The 21,160-nt window shown below is 41.5% G+C and overlaps 1 protein-coding gene and 1 non-coding gene across 13 annotated transcripts in view; one reads left to right on the forward strand and one right to left on the reverse strand.

Moving 5' to 3' along the window:
• KHDRBS3 (KH RNA binding domain containing, signal transduction associated 3) overlaps positions 1–21,160 on the forward strand; it is a 199,774-nt gene that overhangs the window by 116,993 nt on the left and 61,621 nt on the right. For 10 of the 12 annotated variants that reach the window (XR_004300830.1, XR_004300831.1, XR_004300832.1 and 7 more), the window contains one exon: positions 14,041–14,236. The exons of the other annotated variants lie outside the window; for them this stretch is intronic. Coding sequence is in view for 3 of the 10 variants with exons in the window: in XM_032415614.1 (XP_032271505.1) it covers positions 14,041–14,236 (196 nt within the window). In the remaining 7 variants the exon portion in view is untranslated. The remainder of the gene's footprint in view (positions 1–14,040; positions 14,237–21,160) is intronic. 12 annotated transcript variants of the gene reach the window in all.
• On the reverse strand, positions 11,744–11,848 carry LOC116639632. The gene has a single exon (XR_004300882.1). It is a non-coding gene; the product is annotated as a U6 spliceosomal RNA (small nuclear RNA).

Consider the following 21,160-nt stretch of genomic DNA (forward strand, 5'->3'; position numbering starts at 1 on the left):
TGTTATGAACAGGTGAGGAAGGCAGAAGCTTTTTGGTTTTTAGATTATAGTATCTGGAGAAACACCTCTGTCTGCCCGGATGAAAAATTATTCCTCTTGATGATGCGTATACATTGCTTGCCATTGAAAGCCTTTCCATTGTCTTGACAGTGAATGTTGTCTTTGTGGTGGAGTATGGCTGGTTAGTGCTCGGCACTGGGCAGAGCACTTTACACACACCCTGCCTTCTTTCCTCCATTTGATTATGGGCCTCCTCAGTACCAGATCTTTCAAATACTCTGCTTTTTTACAGCGTAATATTCCTCTTCATAGAAGAGGTACTCAGAGCCCTCCTGTATTCTTTCTTAAGGCCTCACTCCGTTTAGTCTTTATTGATTACTTTGCCATATTTCCTGTGTGTTCCACCCCTGGCTGGAAACTGCTTATTTCATGAAGTTGGTGCTCACGTCCTTCCAATACGTTTGTTCTCATTATTCCTCTGCCCACAGTTCTGTAACCCCTCTCAGCCCCTCACCTGTTTACATCCTACTTCTCTTTGTGTCTCACACCAAAGCTTATTTTAACACTTCTACTGTTTCTACTATTGATTACTTTTCTAAGCATTTACAGATATTAACTAGGTTACACCTCATATCAACCCTGTGAGGGGGGCACTGGTGTGTTAAGTCACCATTTTACAAGTGAGGGAGGTGATGACTTGTCCAAGATTTGTAGACCCTGGTTCCACAGTCTGTGCCTGTCCCCTGTCTTTGATCCTCCCCTTGGATTTCATCCAGAGTCGGGCTTTCTTCCATCCATTCTGGCACTGCATTTCTTCCATAGAGTTTTGACTCTGTCATGTTTACTGCATTTTTATTGCAGCCCATGATGGCACCTTTAATACAAGCTATGGTGAAAATACTTTTATGTTTTTTACTACTTTTTCTCATTAAATCACATATAGTAACTTGCGAAACTAATATGCACATCTCACAGAATAAAAATAAATGGATGTGGAAATTAGGACAGAAAGTTACAAAACCCTAAGGGTGAGGTTAGTACACAAGAGTACAGTCACAGAGTTGGTCTTCGAATTATGCTTTGAGCTTCCTTGTAACTCAAGCCGAGGAAAACATGGGCATCAATTCACATTGTCTCAAGGTCTAAAAAAGTAATAAAACAGAAGACAGATGTACTCATCGAAGCCCAGGGCCTTCTGGTCCTCAGACCTGTGACAAATCTCTCCAGTGTGCAGTCATCAGTAGATCTTTGCCATATCCAGTCCCTCAGTACACCATTTTGATTTTACCTCTGAAATAAACCTTAAGTCTGGTTTTCATTAATCACCTCTTCCATCCCCCCTAATCTAGCCACACTGCTCTTCCACTTTTAATTTGCAGTCTTTAATGACCTGTTAAAATTAGCTTTTGTCTGCTCCCTGCCTCAGTTTCTCTGGTGGCTCCCTTTGCAGCTACAAGAATACCCAGACTTCCTGCTGTGCTCGACAATACCCTCCTCTTCATCTGGCGATCTCCCTGCCCTTTCTGACCTTGTGGTTTTCTGCACTGTGGCCAGGCTGGTCTCCTAACTGTCTGGTAAACTGACCAAGCTTATTTCCCTCCCAGGCCCTTTGCATTCACTGCCCCCGCTGCCCCCACCTCGGGACGCTTTGTCTGGGGCATCACGTTGTAGGGAGACCTAGGCACGTGTTTGGGAAGCCGTACTGATCGCCTTGCTGAGAGTCATCGTCCCCCAGTCCCACAGCTGGGGTACAGCGTCCTGTCTCGGTCCCTTAGTAGCATTTATTACGCTGAATTCTGCCTTTTTTATTTGTTCACATTTTCATTGGCTTCTCCTCATTATAATGTAAACCCGTAAAGGCTCTTGTGTCCCTAGGACCTGGTATAAAGGATTCAGGCAGTAAATAATTGTTAAGTGAATATGGTACAATAGCAAATCCTTCAGGCTCTTTTTGATCAAGTGTCGATCATTTACAATATTTTGTGTTAATGTGGTTCGCTGTCCCATGATTGAATGTACTAGGGGAATAACTTTGTGGGAATGGTCACACAGTTGTCACCACTTTGGAATTTTAGACTGGAACAAGTTACTGCTGGAGTCTTCGTCAATGTTCCGCACTGTTACCACTTCAAGATACTTTTCAGCTGAAAGGTGTAAATGACCTAAAATTAAATCCTGCAGTGGGAAGTAGTACGTGTTTTAATAAAGCCTTTGTTTCAGTTCAAATGGGAGAACTAAACATCCCCTTTGTTAACTCAGGAGGTAGGGCGGTGTCCTTACTTCCGGTCTGTCCTGTGCATGTCTCCAGAAACACTGCTGTGAAATGTGGCGTCCCCCGCTCTTCGCGCAGACCCCACAGAGAAGGGGGCTGTGGAGGTGGGGCCACTCCAGGCAGCACGCTTTGGGCAGGTCCTCCCCGCCACCCTGACCTGCTGCCCAGCGGTCTGGCTAGGCGGTCTCGAACCCACGGGGGTGCTCCCTCCACCCTTTCCTCAAAACAGCTGCCTTGTTCTGTGTTGCTTTTCTCCCAACCTTTACTCTGGCCATCTGGCCCTTCCTCCCAAGTCTTACCTTCCTTGCATTTGAGACCAGAAGCAGTAGGAAGAAGAGTGGACCAAGCAGGTGAAGCCTGCCTTTCTGAGGAGTGAGTACATGTTCATCAGTTCTGGCTGCTGAATGTGGTGGTTTTGACCCAGGACATGAAGCTGACACAGTGCTCAAGGCTTTTTATAAGCTTTCATTAAATTGGGGAAATTTTCAGCTCTGGTTTCTGTACATTTTTTCCCTGCCCTTTCCTGTCTTCTCTCATGGAGTTCCACATTAAATCTTTTGGCTGCATTTCCCAAACTATATGCCAAGGTGCTGGGGTTCTGCAGTGTTTCCCGGGACCCCCGCAGTCCTCAGCATCTCATACATACTGCTTGAGCTCCCAGCTTAAGGTAATTGTTTATACTTTCAACATTAGATTGTGCCCCACTGACATCTTATCTTTGTAAAACCGGCATTTTGGCAGTTTCTGTGTTAAACAACAAGTGGCCACAATTCCTTTGCCTCTAGGGCACTACATAACTTCTCAAACATGAGGTCGGATAGGACAGTCACTCGCGGGTCCTCATCTACACTGATTTCCATGTGATTTCACTTTTTGTTAAAATCGATCGTGAATATCATAGATGCTAACGGTTGTTTTAGTGATTGAAAATGAGGTATTTTCCCCCATAATGTATGAAGTTATGAGAATGTTATCAGGAAAACTGAATAGTTAATATAAGAGTCATAATTTATATTTCACCAGTATATGATATGATTTGTGTTAATCTACCCATCTATATTAAAAATCCTTGTTTTTTTTTTTTAACTAAAGACACAGGAAAATGACAATATATTTCTTTTTCTACTAGCCCACATTATAGGTAGGCATTTTCTATTAAAAAATAGCAACACTTTCATCCGAATCATGATTTCCGCTCAGGTCATGATCTCAGGGTGGTGAGATCAAGCCCCACGTCAGGCTCTGTGCTGAGCCCAGAGTCAGCTCGAGACTCCCTCTGCCCTTACCCCTGCTCACATGCACACATGTTCTGTCTCTCTCTGAAATAAAGAACTAAAATGTTAAAAAAAAAAAAAAAAAGCAACACTTTCTTGGGATGTAATTTAAATTATTTGATTCCCTGTTGGACTTACCTTCTCAGGACATTCTACCACCAAACTGTCAGAACAGAAGTCACCCTCCTCTCCTTCCTTCTGATCTAATAAAAACCTAGGCATTGGTATGTGACACGTGTGCCCCACTTCCCAGGCAGAGAGTAGTAGACAACTTTCCTGGGAAATGAGTTTCTCTTCTTTTCTTGCCATAAGGTTCACGGATTTCTCCTACTGAGCTGCTCCCTCCTTCCTCAGTATCCACTTGCTTTCTGTTCCAATGGTCCCTGAGGGCGTATTAGTGAGTGGCCATACTGGAGTGGATTAAGGGGAAACAAAAGGAGAAAATGGAAAATGTGTGGTTTCTTTTAAAATCATTTTAATAGGCTTTGGGAAGACAAAAACCAAGGCAAATAGTGTTATAAGTAGTGTGAGAACTTTGTACAAAAGCTTGTAATTCCGAAGCCAGCCAGGGGCCCGCAGGTAAGAACGGCAGCTAAGCGCGGTTCTCCTGGTCACAGCTTGGTGGACCACGTACGTGCCAAGTGCAGCATACGGCCAGATAAATGTTCTCGGCCCCCCTGCAGGCGTCAGTGCCAACTGGAGGAAGGTTTTTGACATCCAGTTTGCCAACTGATTTTTCCCTACGATAATATTAAACAAGATCTGATAAACTGAGACAGTTTGGGGCGGATGGAATCAAGTGTGTTCACGTGCAGTGGGACTATCCTCCCACCACACCCTGGTTTTTCAGAAGCTTTTTTTTTTTTTTTTTAAGATTTTATTTATTTATTTGACAGAGAGAGAGACAGTGAGGAGGGAACACAATCAGGGAGAGTGGGAGAGGGAGAAGCAGGCTTCCCGCCGAGCAGGGAGCCCAATGCAGGGCTTGATCCCAGGACCCTGGGATCATGACCTGAGCCGAAGGCAGACGCTTAACGACTGAGCCACCCAGGCGCCCCTCAGAAGCTTTAATGTATTTCTTCTTCTTTGAAAATCAGTCTATTCCTGCTGTTAGGTCATTTAATGTCACAGAGTATCTTCGAGCTCTTTCTGTGACAGGGATTGAAGTTACAGAGATGGCTAAGTCATTATTTTGACTTCAGGGAGTTTAAGAAGCAAAAGTCAGAGAAACAAGTAATTATGGCAGACTGGTGTAAAAAGGGGATGGGAGATATGAAAACAAGTGGAATGGAAATAGAAATGAGGGGCAGATAATTTTTTAAAGTATTGTATCTACTCATTTGAAAGAGAGCACATGAGCGGAGGGGTGGGGGCGAGGGAGAGGGAGAAGCAGACTCCCTGCTGAGCAGGGAGCCCAGTGACCAGAGCCTAAGGCAGATGCTTAATCAACTGAGCCATCCAGGCACCCCATAAGGTGCAAATAACTTTGAATGGGGAGCATGGGTATAAGGCAAGACAGTGCCAGAGGGAAGTCAGCCCAAGCAGGGGACAGAGACGGGAAAGTAGAAAAGATGGGGACTGTTGGCTTGGCATTTGGGTGTGACTCTGTGGGAAAATCAGTCCCCTGGCTCTTTCGAGCTGTAGGTCCTCAGGGGATTTCTCCCCAGGCTAAGCCCTGGTTTCCTTGGCTGTAAAATGGAGCTAGAACACTGAGCCCACACTAATCCAAACCCTGCTTAATTTTTATCATGTCCATGGGCTTAATTTATTCAACTGTGCCATGATTCCTTTTCCGATTACGCAAAATGATCCCACATCACAACTTGAATTCTTATGGAGGACCTTGGGCAAAGTACACATCTCTCTCAAACTCCTTTACTATTAATTCACTGTTATCAGAGAGGAAGAAGACTTGTCCTGCATAGTTGCAAAGGCAGAAATAGGGCCGTTAGAAATGATGAAGACTTTTGCAATTTTTATTTTATTTATTTTTATTTTTATTTTTAAATAAAGAAGAAAAGTAAAAGCATGCTAACAGAATTGGAAGATAGTGACAGGCTTCAAAGTAAGGAATGAGCTCCCTGTCTTCAGGGGGGATACATCACTGGCGGGAAAGAGAAGATAAATGCATTTCTTGCACTTTATAAGAGGTTGTGCTTCTCACACTGTTTTACTAAGAACTAGTTGGTAACTTCTTGAAGAAGAAACAAGTTGCCTTAGATTTATTTTATACCCTGTACAATGTATAATAATGAAACAGTTGCTCATGAATTTTTCTTTAATTGTGTTGGAGATGGGATGGATCCCAGAATGAAGAACAGGTCTGTAAGTTCTGGGTCCAAACCAGGAGCAGCATCACCCGAGAGCTTGTTGGAAATGAAACCCCAGACCTCCTGGCTCCCAACTCTGCCCCGACACGGGTCCTCGCTGGTGATGAGGACGCACAAGAAGTGTGGACATGCTGCCCTAGAACCACATTTCAGATCATCTCTAAAGGTGCTAAGAGTAAGGGCTGCCAGAGGATCTGGAAGCTTCGGTCGTCACTGGCTTTGACGATTTCTTTTGCACGTTCTGAGGGATTATAACCGCAGGCTACGTTCCCTGTTTGCTTTTATCTAGCCTCTCATTCACTTGTCATCTCTGGCAAGAAAGGAAAGTCCCAGAATGATTAAGTTTCCCTCTCAGAAAACCACAGAGATGAAGACAGGTTGTCCATGAGTTTGTTAGGGGGTGTGTGGGAGAAATAAACTGCCCCTTGGGTGGTTAGTGCATCAGGGCACGGGCCTCAGGTGGCCATCTGGGCAGGTGCGCTTCCTGCTGTGGTACTGGTGGTGCCCAGCGAAGACCCTGCCGTCGGCTCCCTCGGGCACAGCCTGTGACCCGCTGTGGGCCCGGCCCAGTTAGGAATGCTGGGGCTGGGCGCCCGGGGGCTCAGTCGTTGGGCGTCTGCCTTCGGCTCAGGTCGGGGTCCTGGGGTCGAGCCCCGCATTGGGCTCCCCGCTCGGCGGGACCCCTGCTTCTCCCTCTCCCACTCCCCCTGCTTGCGTTCCCTCTCTCGCTGTGTCTCTCTCTGTCAAGTAAATAAATAAATAAATAAATAAATCTTAAAAAAAAAAAAATGCCGGGGTTGGCTTGAGCCTTCAGGGCTTCTGCCACCAAAGTCATTGTTTTACCCAATACTTTTTGTTCCTCATAAAATTTATAGACAAAAGCCAAACACTGTAGTAGTGTATGTTTATACTCTTTCTCTACCAGTCTGCATTCTTGCTCTGAAATGTATAGAGTGTGCATAAAGGTGCTGTTGCTAACTGATGTGATCTATACCTTCTACCTGTTCTCTCCTCATCCTCCGGTAAGCAGCCCAAGGAAGGTGTCAGGACAGATTCCAAGTGGAAGACTGTGTAATAATTACCACTTACTAAGTGCCTGAGTTAGGTTAGGCACTTTATACATCCTGTGTGTAACCCTCACGACTGTCTGCAAGAGCTAGGTATTATTGAGGCCATTTTACAGGTAGAAAACTGAGGCTTGGCAACCAAATGACAGAGCAGATTTGAGTATGGGAATGTTGGAACTCAGAGCATGTACTTTTTCAACACATCCTAAAACCTCTGCCAATCTATAAATAATTAGTTCCTGATGAATCAGTCATTCAGAGCATTGTTCCCATGAAAGTACCTGTTCACAGACCTTTCTGGATTATTTCCATATCTGCGTTTCAAACCAGGAACCAGGGTCTCGCTGCTGAAGAATGCAAACAGAAAGAACCATGACCATCACAACGATTTGTCTGCTTCCAAGCTTTCTGTTCAGATGGGTGATCCTTCTTTCCCGTTAGCCTCATTCTGAACAGTGTGGCAACCTAATTTTATCACTTTGAATCAATTTTTCAAGTAAAAAAAAATAAATTCCCATTGATTATCATTATTTCATCTAACAGACATTTTTTTCTCTTCTTGTCCCCATGTTATCAGTCCAGCTGTTAAACTTTACACTGAACTTCATTTGTAGCATTCAGTGGATACTTTGGAGATTGATGGGATTTTTATGTTAGCCTGCTACTTTCCCCCATTTCTTCCTCTCATCAGAGTATCCTCTGAAGCAACTGTGCTGCTTCACACAGCTCTCATGGAATTTCAAACACTTAAGAATGACTCTTCAAAGGATCTTTCATAGATAAGTATCCAGAGCTACATATATCAAATGACTTGTCTGAAATTCTGTAATAGATAGTTTAGTATGAGTCCATATACCCAGAGGGCACATAACCAAACAGGGTAGATGATGCTGGGAAAGAATTGTGAGCTTCTTGAATATATAAATTTATGTCTTTCAATTTGATGGAACACTTAAATTTATAGATTCAGAAAACATGCTGAATGTTTTCTGGTCCATGTAGTACCTTGGATGGCAGGGATGGGGTATTAGATAAGGAAGCAGGGGCCTTAGTTTGAATAAACACAGATTAACTGAAATATCACATAGGAATTAGATCTTCTCTAATCATATTGAAGATGGTTCTAGATATATCCTGGAGATAAAAAGATGAGTAAGACTAGAAAGTATCGTGTCTGTCATTGCAATTGAGAGTGATTGAAATCTACATAAATTGTTGATTTTGATTGAGTAGGAGATGTGCTAGGTACTTTCTGTGTCCTGTGTCATTTTTCCTACATAGTACCACTAAGAAATGGGTTGTGTAACTCACTTCACTCTGGAGGAACTGGCTTGGAAAGTTCAGATTTGATTAGTTTGAATATTAACTAGAAAGCAGAACTTAAGACAATAGGTATAATCAATAATTGAATTCAGGTCTGACTCCAGTGTCCTTTCTCTTGACCACTGCTTTTACTATGCCAATTTTTATAGTCTCGGATGAACAAAAACAGACCGAATTTACAATACTTACAAAAGGAATAATACAAGTTACCTAAGGGTGAAAGTCTTAGATTTTGCATCTTTTTGATGGCTTTAAAGTTTTTAGAAGTACTGGTCAGGTTCTTTGAGGATGTCCCTCATCTTGGATCGGTCTGATGTTTTTCTCAAGATTAGCCTGGGGTTATGGGTTTGGGGAACAAAAAACACAAAGGTGAAGTGTCATTTTCATCCCATGTGTCCGGGGTGCCTACTGTCCATGTGACTTTGTGCTGCTGATGTTGCCTCGGTAACTGGGCTGAGGTCATGTTTGTTGGGTTTCCCCACTTAAAGTTACTTTTTTCCCCCATGAAGAGTAGAATATCTACATAAATTATTGGAAGATTTTTCTCTTTTCTCCTGTTTATTATTTCAATCATTTGTTTACATTTGTGGACTTATGGATATTTATATGTTTTATACATTGGTTTAAAATCCAATACTGCTTTATTCTTTTTACTCACACTGTTTTAGCTTTGGCCATTGGGTGTTCTTTCAGTTGGCTCCTCTGCTCCTTTCATATACCCTCATAATTTTTTTATTGGTCATTCATTCATTCGTTCATTCATTTTTGAGTACATCCTTACTTTGTGTTCTACAAGTAGCTCGAGCATCATCTTGCGTACTTCCTGCTCTAGTCCTGGAATCGGCCATGTCTCCAAGGAGCCCCAGTTCCTTTTATTGGAGAATGGTGTGAGAGACCAAGATCTGGGTGCTGGTTCTGCTTCTTGCGGCTGGTGTATCCTTGCTTCCAGGCCCTGTCAGCTGACAGAGCATGGAAGCATGTATACTACTAGCCCATGTATGTATACACATCTGTGCATCTTTCCGTGTGTGACCGCCTGTACCTATAGTAAATGAATCAAGAGTTGATACTCATGTCTCTGATTCCAATCCATTACCATAGTGTTCATTCTAGCCTCTTCCCCTTGCTTATCTGTAACCTTCAACACAAGAAGGGTGGCTTCCATCATCCACCATCCATTTAATTGCTCGAGTTCAGTGTATGTGTAGAGTGTATCAGAATCATTACCTATCCCTGCACCCCTCCTCATGGGAAATAAGCCTATCCCCTAGACCAGTGCTTATGTGCACTTTCTTTTGCCTTTAGTCGTACAAGGTTCACTCATTTCTAAATTTATTTTATTTTAATTTATTTTAAAGATTTTATTTATTTATTTGACAGAGAGAGACACAGCGAGAGAGGGAACACAAGCAGGGAGAGTGGCAGAGGGAGAAGCAGGCTTCCCACTGAGCAGGGAGCCCGATGCGGGGCTTGATCCCAGGACCCTGGGATCCAGACCTGAGCTGAAGGCAGACGCTTAATGACTGAACCACTCAGGCACCCCTCTAAATTTATTTTACCTCTCAACTTCATAAAGGTATTTTATATGTTTTTAATGCAGTTAAAATATTTTGTCACATTTAGCATTCTTAGAAACCTTTAATTTCCTAAATAATATATATATTTTTAGTTTACATACATTAAAGTTCACTCTTTGTGCTATAAAGTTCTGTGGGTGTTGACAAATGATTTGTGTCACATATCCACCATTTCAGCATCCTGCGGAATAGTTTCGGCCCCCTAAAGTGTTCTACTGCTTCACCTGTTCAACCTTCCCTCCTCCCCTCAATCTGTGTCTACCACTGGTTCTTTTTTTTTTTTAACTCATCATTAGTTTTTTTTTTTTTCTTTCCCAGTATGTCCTATAATTGGAGTCCTATAGTACATAGCCTTTTGAGATTGGCTTCATTCACTTAGAAACATACGTTTTAGGTTCATCCATAGCTTTTTCTGGTTTGTGAGGTCATTTCTTTTCATGGCCAAATAATATTCCTTTGTATGTGTACACCCCAGCTTGCTTATCCATTCACCCCTTATAGGGCATCTTGGTTGTTTTAGCCACTATGCATAAAGCTTCAATGAACATTCATGTGCAGGTTTGGGTGGGTAAATACCTAGGAATACAGTTGCTGGGTTGTATGGTAATACCGTGTTTAGCTTTGTAAGAAAGTGCCAAACTGTCCTCCTAAGTAACTGTACTCTTTTGCATGCCCACTGGCAATGAATGAGAGAGCACCTTGTCCTTCACATCCTCACCATCAATTGGTATATTGTTTCTTTTGATTTTAGTTATTCTAATAGATATGTTTTAATTTGCAATTCCCTAATGACAAATGATATAGAACATTTTTTTCCTTTGGTTATTTGCCATCTTTATAACTTCTTCTGCCCATTTTTTAATTGGATTTTCTTATTGTTGAGTTTTAAAAGTTCTTTGTATATTTTGGACACAGGTGTTTTTTATCAGATATATGTTTTACAGATATTCTCTCCTTTTCTGTGATTTGTCTCTTCCTCTCTGAACAGTGTCCTTTTCAGAGGAGAAGTCTTTAATTTTAAGAAAGTTCAGCTTACCAATTTTTATTTCATGGATTATGCTTTTCATATTGTATCTAAAAACTCATCATCAAACCCAAGTCACACTGATTTCTTGATTTCTTCTGAATTTTCTTCTATAAGTTTTATATTTTATGTTAGGTCTAAAATCCATTTTGAGTTAATTTTTGTGAAAGATGTGTCTAGTTCTTTTCTCTTTTTTTTCTTTTGTGGCATATGAATATCTATTTGTTTGAGCACTATTTGTTTAAAAGACTTCTTCACTGAATTGTCTTTGCTCCTTTGTCAGTAGTCACTTGACTATAGTTCTGTGGATCACTTTCAGGTCTGTTTCTTTTCTTCCACTGTTCTGTGTGTCTATTTTTTCCATCAGTACTTACTACCTTGATTATTGTAGCTTTATAATAAGTCTTGAAATCAGGTACTGTGAGACATCCAAAATTTAGTTCTTCAGTATTGTGTTATCTGTTCTGGGTCTTCTGTGCCTTTCTCTATATTCTCCAGAATATGTTTGTCAGTCTACAAAGTAGCTCTTGGGGATTTTGATTGGGATTATATTGAGTATAAATGTCGGGAAGAATTGGCAACTGAACAGTATTGACTGCAACAATCATTAAGCATGAGGTATTTCTCCTTTGATTTATTTCATCAGAGTTTTATGGTTTTCTACAGAGAATAGTTGTACATATTTTGTTAGATTTGTACCAAAACATTTCATTTCTTTTGTTGCTTTAATAGATGTTATTATTTTGTATTTTTTAAAAAATTTTTATTATGTATTTTTTTAAAGACTATTTTTTTAGAGCAATTTTAGGTCCACAGCAAAATTGAGAGGAAGGTACAGAGTTTTCCCAGAGGCTCCTTGCCCCCACACATGCGTAGGAAAATATGAAACACTTCATAAATTGGTATGTCATCCTTGAGCAAAGACTATACGAATCTTCTCGGTATTGTTCCAATTTTAGTATATATCTTGCCCAAACAAATACTGTTAAATTATGTTTTAATTTCAAATTTTAGTTGTTCATTGCTGGTATATGGTATATATTGTTGAGTTATTAACTTTGTATTCTGAGACCTTGTTTTTGTGCAGTAAGCTCTAGGAGTTTTTGTTTGCTTGTTTGCCTGCTTTGTTTTATTTTGTGATGATTCGGAATTTTTATATAGAAATGATGTCACGTAAATAAAATTTTATTTCTTCTTCCACAATCTTCCACAATCTTATTCCCTTTTCTTACTGAATTAGGACTTCCAGTAAAATTTGAGTAGGAGTAGTAAGAGTGGCCATCCTTGCCTTATTCCCAATCATAAGGGAAAAGCATTCAGTTTCCCTCACCATTCAGTATGATAGCAATTACAGGTTTTTGTAGATTTTTGTTTCAACTTGAGGAAATTTTCCTCTGTTCCTACTTTGCTGAGAATTTTTACATGAATGATGTTGCATTTTGTTAGATGATTTTTTTTTTAAGCCTTGTTGATATGGTAGATCACATTGATATGCTAGTGTTGAATCAGCCTTACATACCTGGAATAAATCCCACTTGTTCATGGTATATAACTTTTTAATATATCGTTGGATTTAATTTGCTACTATTTTTGAGGAATTTTGCACCTTTGTTCTTGAAAAGATATGGATTTATAGTTTTTGTTTTTTTCATTTCATAATGTCTTTAATGGTTTTGGTTATTAGGAGGCCTCATCCTTTTTCCCCATTGGACGACATGTCTCTTCATGGGGAGGTCAGATATCAGCTAGGCCAGTCCCTTGGCATCTCCCCTAGACTAATATATGGAAGAATTCAGCAGTGAAATCATCTGGGCTTGGTGCTTTTTGTTTTTTGTTTTGTTTTGTTTAAATAGAGGGATGGGGACGGGCAGAGCGAGAGGGAGAACCTTAAGCAGGCTCCACACCCAGTGCAGAGCCTGACGTGGAGCTTGATCTCAAAACCCTGAGATCATAACCTGAGCCAGAATCAAGAGTCGGATACTTAACTGACTGAGCCACCCAGGTACCCTGGTGCTTTCTTTTTTGAAAGGTTATTACTTTTTCATTGAAGTTCTTTAAGAGACATAACTTTTTTCAGATTACTTAATTCCCCATTTGTGGGATTTGGTCATTTGTATATTTCAAGGAATTAGTACAGTTCATCTAAGTTAACAAATCTGTGGGCCTAGAGTTGTTCATAATCTTCCTTTACTATGCTTTAATGCCCTTGAGGTCAGTAGTGATGACCTCAATTTCATTTCTGATATTTTTTTGTGTGTTTAGCATATCTAGAAGTTTATCAATTTTATTGATCCTTTCAAAGAAACAGCTTTTGGTTTTGTTAATTTTCTCTGTTAAGTTTTTAGCTATGTATTTGCTATCCCAATCAAACTAAAGAAGGAGATAGGAGATATGTAGGCAGCCACATTATCTGTGACAGTTCTCCTTATTTGGGGGACGTTGTCTGTGGGAGGTGGATCAGGCCAAATCTTTATTCTGTGGCGTAGCCTCATTTTTCTGTCTTCATTTTTTCATAGGCCTTGCACGTTTTTTCAAGATTTTGCTTATGTTGAGCTATTCTTTATACAGTTTCCTTCTTCCTTCCTCTCTGACTTGAAATCTCATATTTTAGAAATACATAAATATGTTGAGTTCTACTTCAGAAAATACCTGTCTTTATTTAACTTAAGAATGGTATTTTAAACTACTATGTGTTCAGTACATTATTTGGGAAGGTACGTTTTATTTTCTCTTTCACGGAACTCTGATGTATACTTTGGTCTTTGCTGGCGGTGTGTTCTCAGTTTCAAGATCTCTCTAGCCTCAGTTTCCTTGTCCATAGACAAGCAGAATATAGCCCACTTCATAGTGGCCTGGCATCACAGAGAAATCCTCAGTAGATGCAGCCTTCCCACATGTCAAAGCTTCCTACTCTGTATCTTAGCCAGAAATTGAGTCTTGGGGTTTCTTTGATGTTACAATATTTATCACTGCTGGATAAGCTGCTTAAATGAGTTAACTTCCTTTTGGTATGAGTTGTTTCTCATTTGCTTTAGTTTTCACTTTGCATATGATTTCCTTATTTCTTTTTACAGTCATATGGAACGTTGATTTTCCTGAGGTATAAATGCATGTGAACCATGGAATGGTAGAGAATATGGTGACTATTGCTAACTTGCCCCTCTTGCTTGCAGGGGAAGGGGAGGAGTCACAGCCCGGCCAGTTGGAGTTGGTGTACCACGAGGGACGCCAGCTTCCAGGGGAGTCCTTTCCACCCGAGGGCCAGTGAGTCGGGGAAGAGGACTTCTCACTCCCAGAGCAAGAGGAGTTCCCCCAACTGGGTACAGACCTCCGCCACCACCCCCAACACAAGAGACCTATGGAGATTATGTAAGTTAAGGGGTCAAACGGCCACTATGCTGATCTAATTGAGCCAGTCCACACATAGCATTGGATGTTATAACCCACCCTTACTTGCTGTAGTTCTCGAATATTCTACCTTAGTTCAGCAAACATTTATTGAGTGCTAAATAAGACGTGATACTGGAAGTATAAAAAATGAGAAAGAAATAGCCTCTTTTGTCAAGTAGCATACATCTATGATAGGGAAGGTGAAGTTGGGTGGTGGGGAGGTTCGAGCCCAGGATCAAGGAGACATGTTATCAAACTCTTATAGGTTTTAATGTAACATTCATTCATGTTCCACTCCAGGCTGCCTCTGAGTAATTCAGTCATTTAAAAAAGAATCACCTACATATACCAAGTTGTTTTTTACCCTGAAGTATTTCCTCTTAAGTGCTGTTGTTGAATATGGATTCTTAGTTGAAATTTTTTTCAGTGAAGAAAAACGAAAGTTCCCAATTTTTTATATTAATGCAAATCAGTCAGTGTTTCCATTTACTATTCAATAATTCTTTGATATGGTTCATAGAGTTACCGAACATAAGAGAAAGAAAATATATCCATGGAAACTGGGTAGAGGGGAAGGGCAGAGGAGTTCTTCAACAAGAATACAAGCCCCCTGGGATTCTTCCTGTGACTTCCAAGTTTAACATAAATAAAATAAGTGGTGGATAGATGTTTCATGTTAGTGATTGAAAGTCTTAAAGAAACAGTACATGAACTATTGTCAAAGAGAAGCAGTGACGGGTGATGGGGCTGAAACAAGAACGGATGGGCTTTCATGTCTTATGTCAGGGAAATCTCTTGCTGGGTGCTGGGTGCCTCTCTGCATAGTGTCTGGAAGGCTGAATTCATTCTCTGGGCCACAGACAACATCTTCAGCTTCATCAGCAGCCACTGGAAAGATGAAAGTCTTTGTCCTGGACGTAGTGAACTTTGTGTCATTCCCTGGGTATGCTGTGTCCTCTCAGACTTCCAGACCTTTATTCGTGCTGCTCTCTCAGCTTGGAATCTCATACTTCCCGTTTGTCCTTGTACACCTAGGTCAGCTATCCCTAGGGAAAGTCAGAGGTGGTAGGAGCTGCTGTATCGAGCATTACTGCTGAGTCACATGTCTCTCTCCCACCTACACTGGGACTTCTGGAGGGGCCAAGATGGTTAGCTTCTGTCTCTCTGTGACTGGCGGAGAATGGGTCCTGAGAACTCAGTGAATTTAACAGATCAGTCCCACAATACTTTCACCATTTTGCTATTCAGCTGGGGAAGGATGTGACCTCTATCTCTTCTCCTTGTTTTTCTCACAGTTTGACATGTTCCTATGTCCTAATATTCCTACCAAACGGACAATAATAATCATGCCTCAAGCTCTTCCACAAATGCGGAGTCTCTTGAACATAACAGACAGTGTCTGTGGTTTTCCACCTGGGCTTATGTGGAGTTCTCTCAGGTTTGGATTAATGTAGGTCTGGTTAGATGGCGTTGCCGTAACCATCAGGCAGAGGGTGTGGAAAACCTGGATCCTCGGCTCCACTGCACCATGAGTATGGTATGAGTCAGGCAAAGTGCTTGTCCGGCTTCACAGTCACATTTCAGAAAGACCTGTTGCCTTTTCTCCATACATGAATTCACCTTTCCACTCAGATGGATTGAATTCCCACTGTGTGAACAAGACACACGTGTCCTCTGTCTCTAGGTGTATACTCTAGTGAATCTAGAATGAAATTAGATGAATACAAATAAACATTTCTTGAAAGGTTCAAGTCCAGGGGAGAAAAGGCATTAAAACAATTGATTTGAAAAGTATTCTGTTGAGTTAATTTACTCCCCTTTCCACTGACTACCATGGATAATGCGACAGTGGCCATGTGGAAGAGTACGTGTGTCCTTTCAGGAGCAGACAGGGTTCGAGGGCTTCAAGGACAAAGGGAGCCTTCACACTCACCTGGTGCTCCTCCAGGCACTAACGGTCACTACGGCCAGAGTTCAGGCATGGCGGCCTCTTCCTGCCACACCAGTGTAGCCTTCAAGTAACCGACGGCCATGTTTGCCGTCCTCGTTTGAATTTATCTGGAGTGCAGCATTGGTAATTTTGTCACGTTCATACAACTCTTGCACATGTGACTGCTTTCTGAGTGTGGTCTGTGCGGTAGAGGTGGACCCACACACACAAAGGAAAGATGGCTGACTCTTGAACAACATGGGTTCCAACTGCATGGGCCCGCCCATATGTGGATTTTTCTGATAATAACTGTATAGTACTATAAATGTATTTTGTGTTCCTTATGATTTTCTTAATATTTTTTCTCTGGGTTTCTTTATTATAAGAGTACAGTATGTAATACATACAACATACGAAACATGGGTTAATCAACTATTTATGTTACTGGTAAGGCTTCTGGTCAGCAACAGCCTATTTACTGGTAGTTAGGTTTTTGGGGTAGTCAAATGTTATACGCAGATTTTCACCTGCACGGGAATCAGTGTTCCTAACCCTGCATTGTTCAAGGGTCAACTGTACTGTCATGAGTACACCCTCTTCCCCAAGTTGAATTACTGTCATGAAGAGTTTGGATTATGTGCTCTGCCTTTCCCTCTTGATTTGTATCTGTTACTCCTGGAAACACTTATGGAAGTTAATAGCCAAGAAGAAGGATTTTCCCCATTTCGCCTAGCATTTTGCAAGCCTTCTACACTGTTACAGTGAAAGCTTCAGTAGCTGAACGCTGTACGTAGCAAACAATGTTGGGAGCTGGTGTGAGGAGGAGACACCGTCCCCTCACCTCTGCGGCTCGCCTCAGTAGCTCTGCCCCTCAGGTGTGCTCTTTTCACCTCTTCTTTGTTTCCTGACCCAACTTGAATTTATTTTTTTACTTCTAGCCCTTCTAAACATAGCTTTGCTGTGTCTGGCATATTCCCAGACATTGGCCATTGGTCCTAACTGTTTGAAATCCTGAAGATTATTCACACAACATGCTCAGCTTTGGAGCATGGGAAGGAGAAAACACCCAAACTTAAAAGAAAATTAAAAAATGTGTTTGTAGGACTTTAGAAGAGGTGGGTATACTAAATGGTATCCAACTTAGAAAGCCTGAGATCCTATAACCCCCCAAAATAGTTATTCATTCATGTGGCAAGTGGGAAAGTTGAAGTTGATCTTTAAAATAATTATCCCATTGAACTGGAATGATCATAAAGTAGCGTCTAAACTCCTTGAGAGTATGGATCCCTCACTTGACATTCACTTTTATATTCCCAGTGCCTAGTATAATATCTGGTACATAGGAGGTCTTTAATAAATATTTGCTGAATGAGTGAATGAATGAATGAATGTTCTCAAGACTGAGTTTTAAGGGATGCCTGGGTGGCCTTGGTTAAGCGTCTGCCTTTGGCTCAGGTCATGGTCCCAGGGTCCTGGGATCGAGTCCTGCATTAGTCTCCTTGCTCAGCCGGGAGGCTGCTTCTCCCTCTGCCTACCACTCCCCCTGCTTGTGCTCTCTCTCTCTCTCTGACAAATAAATGAAATAAAATAAAAAGACTGAGTTTTTAAAAAAATTTACATGTGTGGAGAACCCACCCCAGATGCCTCTTGTGTGGTTTTCATTTTTAGTCATTTAGCAATTTATATATAACTTCATTATTAGCATATAGCTGTATAGTGCAATCATTAGTATACATCTGTTTCAGCAGATTATAAACTTCTAGGGAAAAACACTGTGTCTCTAGCCCGTAGCATAGTGTCTGGCACATTATATCCACTTAGTAAATCTTCACTGGATTGGGGACCCAATAAGTTTTCCTAATGAAGGTTACCATTGATCTTTTCTAAGTCATTACTGTAACCATCCGGTGGGAAGCAGTGTGACAGTTGGCATTTGAAAAAACATGTTGCCTTAGTTATCCTTGTCTTCTGGTGCTCAAAGGGCAGTTACAGGTTACAAAGAGATAAGACTAATTCTGTGTAGCTCCTGAAAGTAGTAGACTAACATAAACCTCATCTCAGTATAAGAATGAACTTTCCAGAACGATGTAATATTTAATGAGAAACTACTCTCTACAAGGCACTTTCATATATGTTATGTCATGTTCTTCTCAGAGCCACTCAGTGAGATGTTATGAGCCTGTTGTACAAATGAGAATTTAAGGTTGGGGAAGTTAAGTGTTTTGCCTAAAGTCACATGGCTGATAAAGAAGGAGCAGATGCGGAGTTCAGTGTTCAGGGCCTATATTCTATCTCGAACAGTCAGTGCTTTATTAAAAACCGTGCTCTAGTAGCTGAGATTATAGGCTCTTCTCCTCTTTGGAGAAAAACGCAGCAGGTACCTTATCTTGCCTCCTCAGGACCGTGGGCAGGGTGACAGGAGATTGTGTTAGATGACCCCTGTGGCCTGGCCATGTAATTAGCTGCTCGTGTTAAGCTACCTTAAGTAGATAAATGGAAATAGAGAAAAATTAGGAAAAACAAGATGGGGTTAGGATTTTTTAAAATAATAAATGACAATATTGTATTTATTAGCAAAAAGAGAAAGAGCTTTTTCTTTAAGAGTTTCAGAGCATCTGTAACTCTTAAAAAAGACTTGTCATTCCTTTGGAACTCAGAAATGTGATTTTTAAAGATCCACCTTGAAATGCATTCATAGTATAAATGTTTTATTTCTATGAACTTGTTTGCTTCTATCTAACCAATTCAATTTGCTTTTCATTTTAAGTTCCATTTAACATTTATTATCTGAGGACATTATTTCCAGAATAAAAGACAAAAATCGTATGAGTTGCTTATTTAAACAAAAAAGGGGGTAACATCCTACTCCTTCAGATCCTGCCACAGCTGCTGCTTTTTTGAGAAAGTACACATTTCAGTCCTTAAAATACTCCGCATTCTTCAGAGTATGTGCACGAGCACGAGGGGATTCCAGCATAGTGTAAGCCTCAAAAGCTCAGTGAGTGGTGTGCGTTACAGTTGTTGGTACGCAGTTACAGTATGCCCGTTATAAGAATATGTTTGATTAGCCCCGGTGAGGAAGCCTGATAATTTGAAGGTATTTCCTTGTCAAAATGTGCCTATTGAAATTGGACTGATTTTTCTCAAGGTGTGTGTGTGAAGATACTTGATCATTTCTAATGTCACCTGAGCCAACTGTTCTTCATCACACTCACTGTCACAAAATACTCCCTGAGCATGTGTCCTTGAGAAGAACATCTGTCAGCAAATAAATCTGTTGGTCTGTGAGGAGATGAGTGTTAGGAAAGGGCAGGTGACACACAGTGGCCGTGTGCAAGGAACAGACTCACTGTCAGGGAGACCAGATCCTCCCGTCAGTGAATGCTTGTCTTTTAAGAATAACTCTAAGGAAACAAGACAGTTCACATGATTAGCTTTTTTTCCAGGAGAGAAGAAAACAGATAATGGATATGTTTTCAACCATTTGGGAATAAATTGGGACCTTCTGCTCCACTTTTAACTTAGTAAAATTAGACATAATTACTGTAACTTCTCATCTCTTTTTTGAGAACAAGAAGTACCTCTTCCCCAAAATAACATTGATTCATTACTTGTGTCCAAATAATTAAATAACTGAGTAATTAGCATAACCCGGAATACATTCAATGAGAGCACTTTAACAATGCAAAATGTTGGTGTAATTACACAGAAAGACATGTTTGATGCTTCCTGGCAGAGCCCAATTTACATATGAATTTCTAAAATGAAACCATTTTTGATAAATCACTTTAGGCTCCGCATGCAGAGAAAACACACAATCAAAATAGATGCATGTTCTCCAAGCACTCAGTATCTTTTACTGTCTCTGAAAAATGTTAGCCATTTCCATGATTTCACCTAACACTACATGTTCCTAACTACTAGATCTAAGTCTCTAACTCCCACCTCTCCCTTGCGTGCCCTCCAGTATCCACTTCCTGTGTCCTTCTGTCCCTGAGTGCCCCAGAGCACTGTCAAAGCTGTGGTCTGGGCCAGCCCCTCGGGCTCACAGAGACCGGTGAGTGTGGACGGCACCACCGTATCCCCAGGCTGCAAGGGCTCACCTGCGCCTCTTCTCATTCCCCGTAATCAGGGAGCAAACCAAGTCTTTTCACGTCTTTTCATGTCTGCGTAGCTGTTGGGTCTCCAGCTCCTCACATCACCCTAGCTTTAGTTAAGGTGCTTGCCCTCCTCGGGAGACACCCCTCCCTCGCAGCATCCAGCTCACGTGCTATGACCATGTCCTCCCGGAGCACCTGCACTTCTCCCAGTCTGCACCTGTCTGTAATGCTTGTCCCCATGTCTCACCTGTCACCAGCTTTCCATCTGTGTTCACGCTTCTGTTCCTACCACCCAACACACAGTAGTCTTTCAGTAAATACTGGTTGTTTAGATGGGCAGATGGGTGGGTGTGCAGACAGACATGTGGATGATTGCTGTCACCTACTTAGTCACACCCTTGCTCATAGCCTTGTCCTCGCTCTGGGTCCTTCCCTTCAGTAACGTATTATTCACACTACTTCTAGAGCCCTTTCTAGTGTCTAAGTCTGAGAGTGCTGCTGCCTCCCCAGCACCAGAATAGAAGAACTAGTTTAGAATTCTAGAAGGATAAATTTGAGATTTTTCTGAGTGACATCTGAAGGCCTTCTTGAGTATCCTGTCTGACTGTTCAGCCTTCTAGCCTTCTGCCATCCCCACATGATCATATTACATTCTGTTGACCTGTCCTAGTTCTTTAAACACAACAGGGACCTGAATGCCATGTCGCCTTGCATGTGTAATCGGTTGTCCTGGAATGCCCTTCTTGTTTTGTCCATGCCAGGTCTTTTTCCCTCTTCCCACTTCCCGCTTCCCTCTCCCCCCTTCCCCCTCCCCCTCCCCCTCCCCCTTCCCTCTTCCCTCTTCCCTCTTCCCTCTTCCCTCTTCCCTCTTCC

Source organism: Phoca vitulina, unplaced genomic scaffold, assembly GCF_004348235.1.
Source record: "Phoca vitulina isolate PV1807 unplaced genomic scaffold, GSC_HSeal_1.0 scaffold18, whole genome shotgun sequence".
Taxonomy (NCBI): Eukaryota; Metazoa; Chordata; class Mammalia; order Carnivora; family Phocidae; genus Phoca; species Phoca vitulina.